The sequence below is a fragment of the Panthera tigris genome, chromosome B1 (assembly GCF_018350195.1).
Source record: "Panthera tigris isolate Pti1 chromosome B1, P.tigris_Pti1_mat1.1, whole genome shotgun sequence".
Lineage (NCBI taxonomy): Eukaryota > Metazoa > Chordata > Mammalia > Carnivora > Felidae > Panthera > Panthera tigris.
This window is the reverse complement of record NC_056663.1, coordinates 142,591,297-142,603,404: the sequence shown is the minus strand read 5'-3', so window position 1 is coordinate 142,603,404 and position 12,108 is coordinate 142,591,297. Positions and strand designations below refer to the sequence as shown.

The window sequence follows — 12,108 nt, the reverse complement described above, 5'->3', positions numbered from 1 at the left end:
GAGGGAGACACAGAATCTGAAGCAGGCTCCAAGTTCTGAGCTGTCAGCACAGAGCCCGACGCGGGGCTCAAACTCTCACTGTGAGATCATGCCCTGAACTGAATGAAGTCGGACGCCCAACCAACTGAGCCACCCAGGAGCCCCTAAAGTCTTGAACATTTTATTTTTTTTTTTTCTTTCAACGTTTTTTTTTTTTTTTTTAATTTATTTTTGAGACAGAGAGAGACAGAGCATGAACGGGGGAGGGGCAGAGAGAGAGGGAGACACAGAATCGGAAACAGGCTCCAGGCTCCGAGCCATCAGCCCAGAGCCTGACGCGGGGCTCGAACTCACGGACTGCGAGATCGTGACCTGGCTGAAGTTGGACGCTTAACCGACTGCGCCACCCAGGCGCCCCAAGTCTTGAACATTTTAAATGAAGGGAATAAAAATATCTTACAGTTACTAACATTTTATGATTATAAGTACATTTACATATAGTTCCTGAAGAAACTATATAAGCATATCATTTTCATCTTGGTGGGATATCAATATACCATTAATTTGCCTTTGGCATTTGAAGCGGTGCTTATTTTAGCTATCTCAGCACTTGCTTTGTAATGTGGAAATGCTTGTGATGGAAAGCACTGAACATAAGACTACTAAATAATTTATTTTGACAATTATTATTGGTGGATTGGAAGACGGCAGCAAAGCAGGAGGACCCTATGCTTGCCTCATCCCATGAATACAACTAGGTAACTATCAAATCATCCTAAATAACCTGGAAATTGACTTGAAGACAGGCAGAACAAACTCTACGATAAAGGTAGAGAAGAAACCACATTGAAGAAGGTAGGAAATGTGGAGATGTGGTTTAGGAGAGAAATGGATTGTGGCTGCTGCAGTGGGGAGGGAGCCATTCTCTTGGAGAAGGGCAAGAGACAGACTAACACAAAGGGGAGCACACAGGGAAAATGAATCCCCATAGCAATTGGCTTGGAAAGCAAGAAGGGCTGAATTTTGTGACTTCTGGCAATCATCAGGGCTTAAAGCCTGATGATTAGGTTTGAAGGTCAGTGGGCTTGGCTGAGATAGAGCCCAAAGGGCACTGAACTGCTCTTGGAGAGACAGCAGGCAAACAACCCATGGACACCCAGCATGGAAACAGTGATCTGAAGAGCACCAGGGGCACACAGTAGGAAAAGACAGCATTCACAGAGAGACCCCCTCCAGGAACAAAGGAACTGGCTGGCACCATTTTCCTTCCCCATCCCTCAGCATACAGGGCTACCAGTGGGAACCAGTGCAGCACTGACACTTGCTATCTCACTTGCTTACATCAAGCCTCCCCCGTCCACACTCTGGTGTCACCCCCCTGCCTGTCATGCTTGTCTCAGTCCCAGTGTGGTGGGCCCCCTCCCCTAGAAGAACAACCCAAATCCCTGCTCACGCATCTTCCAACTTGAGATATTTGCCAAGACTTGGTTCCAGCACTGGTGGTGACAGGTCTCATTCCACAAACAGACCAGAGCACACCTAGCTAAAACATGCTACATTCAGGCCAGGGACCAAACACTGCCCACAACAGGCAAAGAGAGCCTGGGCAGACAACTGGCCCAAAGGATAAAGTGGCCAGGACTAAACATTGGGGCACACACAGCACACATTAGAGACACTCCCACGAGCACCAGGCCCTGGGGAAATGGGGACACCACATGACAGGGCACTAGAGAACCTCTTATTAAGGCCATTACCCTCAAGAACAAGAGATATAGTTGACTTTCCTAACACACAAGAACTGGCACAGAGACTTAGACAAAAATGAGAAGACAGAGAAATTTATTCCAAATGGAAGAACAAGACAAGGTGATATCCAGAGATCTAAGTGAAACAGATATAAGTAACATACCTTATACTGATATACTGATATACTCTATCAGTATTTAAAGCAATGATCATAAGAATACTCACTGTACTTGAGAAAAGAATGGAAGACATGAGTGAGACCCTTAATGCAGACATAAGGAATAGTGTACCAGAGATAAAGGGTGTAATAAACAAAATGAGAAACATACTTGATGGAATGAACAGTAGGATGGAAGAAGCAGAGAAAAGAATAAGTGACCTAGAAGACAGAGAGAAAAGAATTATGCAGAACAAGAACAGACTTAGGGAACTCAGTGACTCCATCATACATAGTAATATTGATAGTATAGAAGTCCTACAAGAAGAAGAAAGAGGAAAGGGGGCAGAAAATTTATTTGAAGAAATAATAGCTGAAAACTTACCTAATCTGGGGAAGGAAACAGATATCCAGATCCAGGAGGCACAGGGAACTCCCATCAAAATTAACAAAAGCAGATCCACACCAAGACACACTGTAATTAAACTGGCAAAACACAGTTTAAAAGCAACAAGAAAAGAAGACAGTAACTTACAAGGGAAAACCCATAAGGCTAGCAGGAGATTCAAGACAAACTTTTCAAACCAGAAAGGAGTGGCATGATATATTCAAAGTGCTGAATGGGAAAAATCTGCAGCCAAGAATACTGTCAAACAAGGCTATAATTCAGAATAAAAGTAGAGATAGTTTCCCAGACAAACAAACTACAGGAGTCCAGGACCACTAAACCAGCCCTACCAGAAATATTAAAGGGGACTCTCTGAGTGGAAAGGAGAGACCAAAGTAACAGTATAAAGGCAGGAAACATAAAAGAAGTAAAAATGAGTATTTCCTTTTTTGTTGTTTAATGTTTAATTTTTTGGAGAGAGACAGAGTGAGTGAGTGGGGGAGGAGGAAAGGAGGGGGACAGTCTGAGAGCAGAGAGCTGATTGCGGGGTTCAAACTCACAAACTGTGGGATTGTGATCTGAGCTGAAGTCAGACACTTATTAACCTACTGAGCCACCCAGGCACCCCCAAAATGAATATTTCTGTAAAAAAAATTCATGTAATGCACAAAATAAAAGGATGTAAAATATAACAATATATACTTAAAATGTGGGGAGGAGTAAGAATGGTTTCAAACTTACATGACCATCAACTTAATATAGATTGCTATATGCAGAAGATGTTATATACAAACCTAATGGAACCATACATCTAAAACCACTAATAAATACACAAAGAATAAAGAGAAAAAAATCCAAATGTGTCATTAAAGAAAATTGGCAAAACATGAAAGAGAAAAAGACAAAGGATCAAAGCAAATCTTCAGAAACAACCACAAAAAACAACAACAAAATGACAATGAATACATATCCATCAATAATTATTTTCAATGTAAATTGGGTAAACATTCCAATAAAAAACATAGGATGACAGGGACGCCTGGGTGGTTTAGTAGGTTGAGCATCCAACTTTAGCTCAGGTCATGATCTCACGGTTCGTGGGTTCAAGTCCCGTGTCGGGCTATGTGCTGACAGCTCAGAGCCTGGAGCCTGCTTCGGATTCTGTGTCTCCCTCTCTGCCCCTCCCCTGCTCATGCTCTGTCTGTCTCTGTCTCTCAACAATAAATAAATGTTAAAAAAAAAAAATTAAAGAAAAACATAGGGTGACAGAATGGATTAAAAAAATAAAACAAGACCCATCTATATGCTGCCTACAAGAGACACATATTAGATCTAAAGAAACCTACAGATTGAAAGGGTATGGAGAAATACCTATCATGCAGATGGATGTCAAAAGAAAGCTGGAGTAGCAATACATATTATCAGACAAAACAGACTTTAGAACAAAGACTGTAACAAGAGACAAAGGACACTATATAATAATAAAAGGGACAATCTAACAAGAAGATATAACAATGGTAAATATTTATGTACCCTCCATAGAAACACCTTAATACATAAAACAGTTAATAACAAACATAAAAGAACTAATAGATAATAATGCAACAAGAGAAGATGACTTTAACACCCCATGTACATCAACAGACATGTCATCTAAACAGAAGATCATCAACGACAAAAAAAAAAAACACAAACAAAAAAAATCCTTATAAAATCAACAAGAAAACAATGGCTTTGAATGACGCACTTGCACAGATGGATTTAACAGACATATCCAGTACATTACATCCTAAAACAGCAGAATACACATTCTGTTTTCAAATACACGTGGAACATTCTCCAGAAGAGAATGTTAGATCTTAAAATAAGCCTCAACAAATTGAGGAAGATTGAAGTCATACTGTGCATCTTTTCTGACCACAACATTATGAAACTAGAAGTCAGCCACAAGAAAAATCTGTAAAGATGACAAATACAAGGAGGTTAAAGAACATGCTACTAAGAAATGAATGGGTCAACCAGGAAATAAAAGATGAAATTAAAAAGTACATGGAAACAAATGAAAATGAAAACACATTGGTCAAAACCTTTGGGATGCAGCAAAAGTGGTCATAAGAGGGAAGTTTATAGCAATATAAGTCTACCTCAAGAAGCAAGAAAAATTTCAAATAAACAACCTAACCACACACCTCAAGGAGCTAGAAAAAGAACAAAAAAAGCCTAAAGCCAGCAGAAGGAAGGAAGGAAATAATAAAGATTAGAACAGAAATAAATGATACAGAAATTAAAAAAAAAAAAAATAGAACAGATCAAGCCAGACTTAGGGGCACCTGGGTGGCTCAATTAAGTGATCGACTCTTGGTTTTGGCTCAAGTGATCTCAGGATTTGTGGGATCAAGCCCAGCACTGGGCTGTGTGCTGACAGTGTGGAGCCTGCTTGGGATTCTCCCTCTCTCTGCCTGCCCCCCGCCAAATAAATAAATAAACTTAAAAAAAAAAAAAAAACGCCAAAACCTTTAGCCATACTTATCAAGAAAAAAGGAGAAAGGCCTCAAATAAAATCACAAATGAGAGGGGGGAAATAACATTCAACGCCACAGAAATACAATTATAAGAGAATATTATGAAAACTATATGCCAACAAGTTTGACAACCTAAAGAAATAGATAAATTCCTAGAAGCATATAATCTACCAAAACTATAACAGGAAGAAATAGAAAATTTGAACAAACTAACAACAAACAAAAAAGCTGAATCAGTAATCAAAAAACTCCTGACAAACAAACAAACATCCAGGATCAGATGGCTTCACAGGAGAATTTTACCAAACATTTAAGGAAGAGTTAATACCTATTCTCAAACTATTCCAAAAAATAGAAAAGGAAGGAAAACCCCAACTCATTCTATGAGGCCATTAATTCTCTCATACCAAAACCAGATAAAGACATCACTAAAATAGAGAACTACAGGCTAATATTCCTGGTAAACATAGATGCAAAAATCCTCAACTACCAAACCAAGTCCAATAAAACATTAAAAAAAAATTATTCACCAAAATCAAGTGGGATTTATTCTTGGGTTGCAAGCATGGTTTGACATTCACAAATCAATAAATGTGATACATCATATCAATAAGAGAAAACATATTCTCCATATGATCATTTTGAAAAATGTAGAAAAAGCATTTGACAAAATACAACATCCATCCAAGATAAAAACCTTCAAAAAGTAGGTTTAGAGGGAACATACCTCACCATAATAAAGGTCATATATGAAAGACCCCCAGCTACCATCATCCTCAATGGGAAAAACCGAGAGCTTTTCATCTAAGGTCAGGAACAAGACAGGAATGTCCACTCTTACCACTTTTATTCAATACTGTACTGGAAATCCTAGCTGCAGCAATTAGACAACAAAAAGAAATAAAAGGCATCCAAACTGGTAAGAAAGAAGTACAATTTCCTTTTTTTTTTTAAGTTTATATTATTTATTTTTTAGAGAGAGAGAGCGAGAGAGAACACACAAGCAGAGGAGGGGCAGAGAGAGAGAGGGAGAGAGAAAATCCCAAGAAGGCTGCACACTGCCAGCACAGAGCCCAACGTGTGGTTCAAACTCACATATCATGAGATTATGACCTGAGCCAAAATCAAGAGTCAGATGCTCAGTTGACTGAGCCACCCGGGCACTCCTAAGTACAACTTTCACTATTTGCAGATGACATGATACTATATATAGAAAACCCCAAAGACTCCACCAAAAGACTGTGAGAACTTTCAGTAAACTCACAGGATACAAAACCAATACAGCATTTATAAACACCAATAATGAAGCAGCAGAAAGAGAAATTACGAAAACAATCTCAAAAATAATAAGATGCCTAGGAATAAACCTAACCAAAGAGGTGATAGATCTGTACTCTGAAAACTATAAAAAAACAAAACAAAACAAAACAAACCAACCTGATGACAGAAATTTACAACAACACAAAGAAAAGGGAAAACATCCCATGCTCATTGATTGGAGGAACAAATATTGTTAAAATTTCTGTACTACTCAAAGCAATATACACATTTAATGCAATTCCTATCAAAATACCAATAGCATTTTTCACAGAACTAGAACAATTCTAAACTTCGTATGGAACCACAAAAGACCCTGAATAGCCAAAGCAATCTCGAAAAAGCAAAGCAAAGCTGGAAGCATCATAATTCTGGAGTTTAAGTTATATTACAAAGCTGTTGCAATCAAAACAGTAGGAAACTGGCACAAAAAATAGCACAGAGAGCAATGGAAGAGAACAGAAAACCCAGAAATAAACCCTCAACCATATGGTCAATTAAATCTTTGACAAAGTAGGAAAGAATATACAATTGGAAAAAGACAGTCCGTTCAAACAATGATATTGAGAAAACTGGAAAGCAACATACAAAGTTTTTTTTTTACTTTCTTACACCATACACAAAAATAAACTCAAAATGAATTAAAGACCTAAAACCATAAGTCCTGAAACCATAAAAATCCTCAAAGAGAACATAGGCAATAACTGCTTTGTCATCGGCTGAAGCAACTTTTTTCTAGATATGTCTCGTGAGGCAAAGAAAACAAAAGCAAAAATAAACTATTGAGACTTCATTGAAATAAAAACTTCTGTACAGTGAAGGAAACAATCAACAAAACTAAAAGGCAACCTGCAGAATGGGAGAAGATATTTGCAAATGACATATCTGATAGAGGGTTAGTATTCAAAATCTATAAAGAATTTATCAAACTCAACACCTCCCAAATGAATAATCTAATGAAAAAATGGGCAGAAGACATTAACAGACATTTCTCCAAAGACATACAGATGACCAGTCTGTTTGGTGGGAATGCAAACTGGTGCAGCCACTCTGGAAAACAGTACGGAGGTTCCTCAAAAAGTTAAAAACAGAACTACTGTATAATCCAGTAATCGTACTACTCAGTATTTACCCAAAGAATACAAAAACACTAATACAAGGGGAGACAGAAACCCCTATGTTTAGAACAGCATTATTTACAATAGCCAAGATACAGAAGCAGCCCAAATGTCCATCAAATGATGAACTGATAAAAAAAAAATGTGGTATATTATACAATGGAATATTACTTCATCCATAAAAAAGAATGAAATCTTGCCATTTGCAATGATATAGATAGAGCTAAGAAATATAATGCTAAGTGAAATAAGCCCATCAGAGAAAGACAGATATCATATGATTTCACTCATATGTGGCATTTAAGAAACAAGATAAACAAATGAAAGGAAAAAAAAAAGAAAGAAAGAAGCAAATCAGGAAACAGACTGTTAACAATGGAGAACAAACTGATGATTACCAGAGGGAAGGGGGTGAGGGATGGGTTTTATAGGTGAGGGGGCGTAAGGAGTGCACTTGTCATGATGAGCACTGAGTGATGTATGGAATTGTTGAATCACTATAGTGTACACCTGAAACTAATATAACCCTGTATATTAGTTAACTAACTGGAATTAAAATGAAAACTTAAAAAGACTCAATTATTGTTAACATTAATCCTACTGAATAATTCATGTTTTCCCCAGGGGAAACACCAAATAGTGAAGTAAATGTTTTCATTCATCTGGTATGTATAAATCTAAAATCCAGTAATTGAAAATGTCATAACTATAGATATATTTTTAAATGAAATTTTCTCCATTTAAAATTACTTACATATTAGGTCATTTGCATCATGGATTATGAGACTAGGTGCTTACATGAGACAGGAAGCTGGCTGTGGACTGGGATGACGGTACATTAGAATGGGAACGGGTGGCTGAGGATGGCTGTAGAAGGCGTGGCTTCACAGAAGTATTTGAGGTGTATCCAGGGCCCTGAAGTTCCTAGAAAACAATATAGATGTGAGCAAAATAATTGTCCACCTACACCTACAATTGTGAAATCAAAACGTATTTCACAAACATAATTTCAATTTTACATGTTGAACATCTATAAAGCAAGATGATTCTGAGTCACTCTTTGAGGACTAAGCATATGCTAAGAAGATGCCTTCACACTGCTGATTTTGAAAGAGGCATTTGAGATGTGAAAACACCTCGGATGGTACGCTACTTAGCTGGTTTCTAACTTTTGCCAAAGACTCTACGCTAGTTGGGGCATACTACTGAGAAAGGTCCTCTACAACTATCGCGTGCTCCAGCCCGCAAAAGTATCCATTATGGACACTTTAACGTATGTCTGCAACTTGGAAAGCAGACATAAATTTCAGTGGAAAATGCACTGTTTTTAAAGGACACATGTTTTGGTGATGCAGATTAAATCATTTTTGCTATTCTCCAAACAGGCTGAGCACACTCACACTTTGGACCTCTGCACTTGCTTGATCCCCTTCTGTGTGGAAAATTCTTCCTTCAGGTATCCCCATGGCATACCTGAAGAAGGTGTTTGCCTCTCTTATAAACTTAACAGAGAGTACAGTGTTTCAATCTGTTACTATAGGAAGAGGACAGGTATAGATGTAATGATGTTTATGCAGATTTTAGAACTGCTAGTATCAGATAATGTTGAAGTACACTTGACTGTGTCCAAGGTACATGAAGTAAATATAAAAGTATACCAAAGAATGGCATTAATTTCACTTGAACTATTTCTGATGGAAAAAAGGCCTTACTTTTACATCCAAAGTGTGTTGAAGTTTTAGGCGCACAGATTCTTGTTCCTGACGTTGTATGATATCTTGACATTCTGCAAACTGCAAAGATGCCTACAATCAAACAACCACATGTGGTTTGTCTTCCATTCTCTACACAATTTTGTTTTGTTAACCTATATATACAGAGTTGCCATCTCTTCAAGGGAACCCCCCCCACACTAACTTGCATTTATCTACTTATCAGTTTTGTTTGTTAAACTTAGAACTGGAGGCCATGACTTTATCCTCTGTATCCCTGGTATCTATGTAGCATTTAGTAAGAACGAACTAAGGATGGAATAAGCAAATCGCTTTAGTAATGTAAAAAAATGACCACAACTGGAATTCATTAAATCAACATATCATGTTTTAAGATCAAAGCTGGCATAGGTGGGTTCACAGGTCATTTTACCTAACCATAAAGGCTCTGGATTTCTTAATAATCAGGACTAGTTTGGGTATATTTTTGCCTTCCAGAGTTCTCACAAGTAAGATTTATGCCTTTATGATACATTGCAATAACAAATACAATGTCACTAACCCTTCTCATTCTTGGTGTTTTTTTTTTTTGTTGTTTTTTTGTTTTTTTTTTTGAGACAGACAGAGAGAGAGAGAGAGAGAGAGAGAGAGAGAGAAGCAGGGCTAATGTTTTTTTTTTTTTTTACCTGAAGTGGGGCTCGTGCTCACCCGAATGGGGCTTGAGCTCACCCATTGCAAGACTTGAACTCACAAACCATGAGATCATGCCCCGAGCTGATGCTTAACCAACTGAGCCACCTAGGTGTCCCCTGAGTTGTGTTTTCTACCAGCATTTTCTGGACTCCAATGAATGCCAGGCATTAGCATTATGTTAGCATTTTACTGATATTAACAGACTGTATTCTACCTAGTGTTCAAGTCATTTTGTGGCAGTAAGTTAGATTGAAGACATATTTATTTATTCAGTCCAGTGAGGACCCCAGGTGTATCTTGCATCTTGTATCTTACTGCTCCTGTGACTGAGTTAGCCTCAAAAAGAATTTTGTAAAAAGTACACGGTATAACTGCGCTTTAAAGCTTAGAAGAGCCTTCTCTACTCTATAGGCTATGGTTTTTCCTTGTGCTAGGTGACTGGGATCTAGTAGAGATTTGGTTCCTATCAGCATGGAGCTTTTATTCAGAACATGTCTCCTCAGTTAATAGCTATTTAGTTGATGATTACTTTACACACTTAGTAACTACCTTATCAAGAGCAACTTCCATATTAGCAACTTTTTCTTTCAAACGGCGCTCCTGCGATCTCAGGACTTCCAGTTCTCCAGCCATCTTGTTTTTTTCTGTTGCAACAGTACTCAATTCCTGGCTTAATTTATTCTTCTCTTCTTTTAAAAAATGCTTTTCCTATAATTATAGAGGAAAAAAATATCAGAAATAATATGCTGATGTAGATGCTCAGATGTGAGGGAAATATAAAACTAATATAAAGATCTGAACTATAGTTCAATTCATATGTCACTTAATTGTTCTGAGTTGGAGCTGGGAGCTATTAGAATCATGTCACCATGTACTCTCTTATTTTTATAAGAGAGCAGAGGAGTGGCAGAGAGAGAGGGAGACACAGAATCCAAAGTAGGCTCCAGGCTCTGAGCTGTCAGCACAGAGACTGATGCGGGGTTCGAACTCGTGAACTGCGAGATCATGACTTGAACCGAAGTCAGACTCTTAACTGACTGAGTCACTCAGGTGCCCCAAGGGTAGCTCATTTTTAAAAAGCTCATTTTGGCAGGGAAGGGGACAAAATATAAGAAAAATTTAAATATAGTGAACAAACAGAGGGTTGCTGGAGGGGTGGTGGGAGGGGGGATGGGCTAAATGGGTAAGGGGCATTAAGGAATCTGCTCCTGAAATCATTGTTGCATTACATGTTAACTAACTTGGATGTAAATTAAAAAATAAATAAATAATTTAAAAAAACAAACAAAGAAATGCAGAATCCCTTGCTCCTCCATTCCTGGACTTACTGAATCAAAACATGCATTAAAAATATTTTTAATTAAAAAAAATAATAAAAAAGATAAAAAGTTTCATTTTGGGTCTGGGAAGAGCAAATGCCTGACCCACGCTCACTTTCTACATACGCTTCATACCTCTTCACCCCCACTACAGCCAGTGCTCACAAACCCTGCTTTTACAAATGTTGATTTGTTCCAAAGTGATTGAACTATCAGAGAACATTTGAGCACAACATAAGTTTCACACTTACTATGCACAGTTGCACTTATAAGAAATACTAAGTCAACACAAAACTGCACCCGGCTAAACAGAGCTGTGTGGGAATACACAAAAAGCACACATGCACGCTCCTCAAACACCAATCTGCTACTACCTCAGTTTATCTTGTGTTCTGAGTCACATTCGTGCACACTGGTGTCACAAAAAACCTCCCTTCTACCCCCTCATAGTAACTCACAAGCTGCAGCCCTTTGATGCACACTTCTACAAGCAGACTTCAGGTCTTTTTCAAGATAAAGGACCATATTTATTGTAGTATTTATGTATTTCTTAGCCATTTAACACATGTAAAACTGCAGCACCACTTTTCATTAGGTCCCTACTTTTCGTGTGTTATTGATGAAATTTGTTAGTGAGGTACTCCTAATCCCATTGTTCTCATAACCCCCGTGGCCTTTTCTGCACAATTTTGTAGACACACGTGTCACATTATAGCAGAACTGCCCATGCTTTGTTAATAGTCGTTCCCTGTCTCTACCAGGAATGTCCTTTTGTCCATTTTCTGCATTTAAAATACTAGCTCCTTCAAGGTCCTACTCAGAGGCACCTGAGTGGCTCCGTCAGTTAAGTGTCTGACTTCAGCTCAGGTGTGATCTCACACAGTCCGCGAGTTTGAGCCCTGTGTTGGACTCTGTGCTGACAGCTCAGAGCCTGGAGCCTGCTTCTGATTCTGTCTCCCTCTCTCTCTGCCCTTCCCTTGCTTGCGTTCTGTCTCATCTCTCAAAAATACATAAACATTAAAAACAATTAAAAAAAAAAAGATCCTACTCAAATGTTCCTTCAGGAACTTTCCCCTCACTCTCTCAGTCAGAAATAAACTCTTTTCTCCATTTTACTTGGTAACTCTGCTACGTCTTATCCTGCCTGCAGTATA

At 38.2% G+C, this 12,108-nt stretch overlaps 1 protein-coding gene across 15 annotated transcripts in view; it reads right to left on the bottom strand.

Moving 5' to 3' along the window:
• The window catches only part of CCDC158 (coiled-coil domain containing 158), a 103,837-nt gene that overhangs the window by 41,779 nt on the left and 49,950 nt on the right, over positions 1-12,108 (bottom strand). For 14 of the 15 annotated variants that reach the window (XM_042984350.1, XM_042984351.1, XM_042984360.1 and 11 more), the window contains 3 exons: positions 10,185-10,343; positions 8,943-9,035; positions 8,029-8,154 (listed from right to left, as the gene is read on the bottom strand). In XM_042984350.1, coding sequence (XP_042840284.1) covers positions 8,029-8,154; positions 8,943-9,035; positions 10,185-10,343 — 378 coding nt within the window. The remainder of the gene's footprint in view (positions 1-8,028; positions 8,155-8,942; positions 9,036-10,184; positions 10,344-12,108) is intronic. The other variant, XM_042984356.1, reaches the window with a different exon arrangement.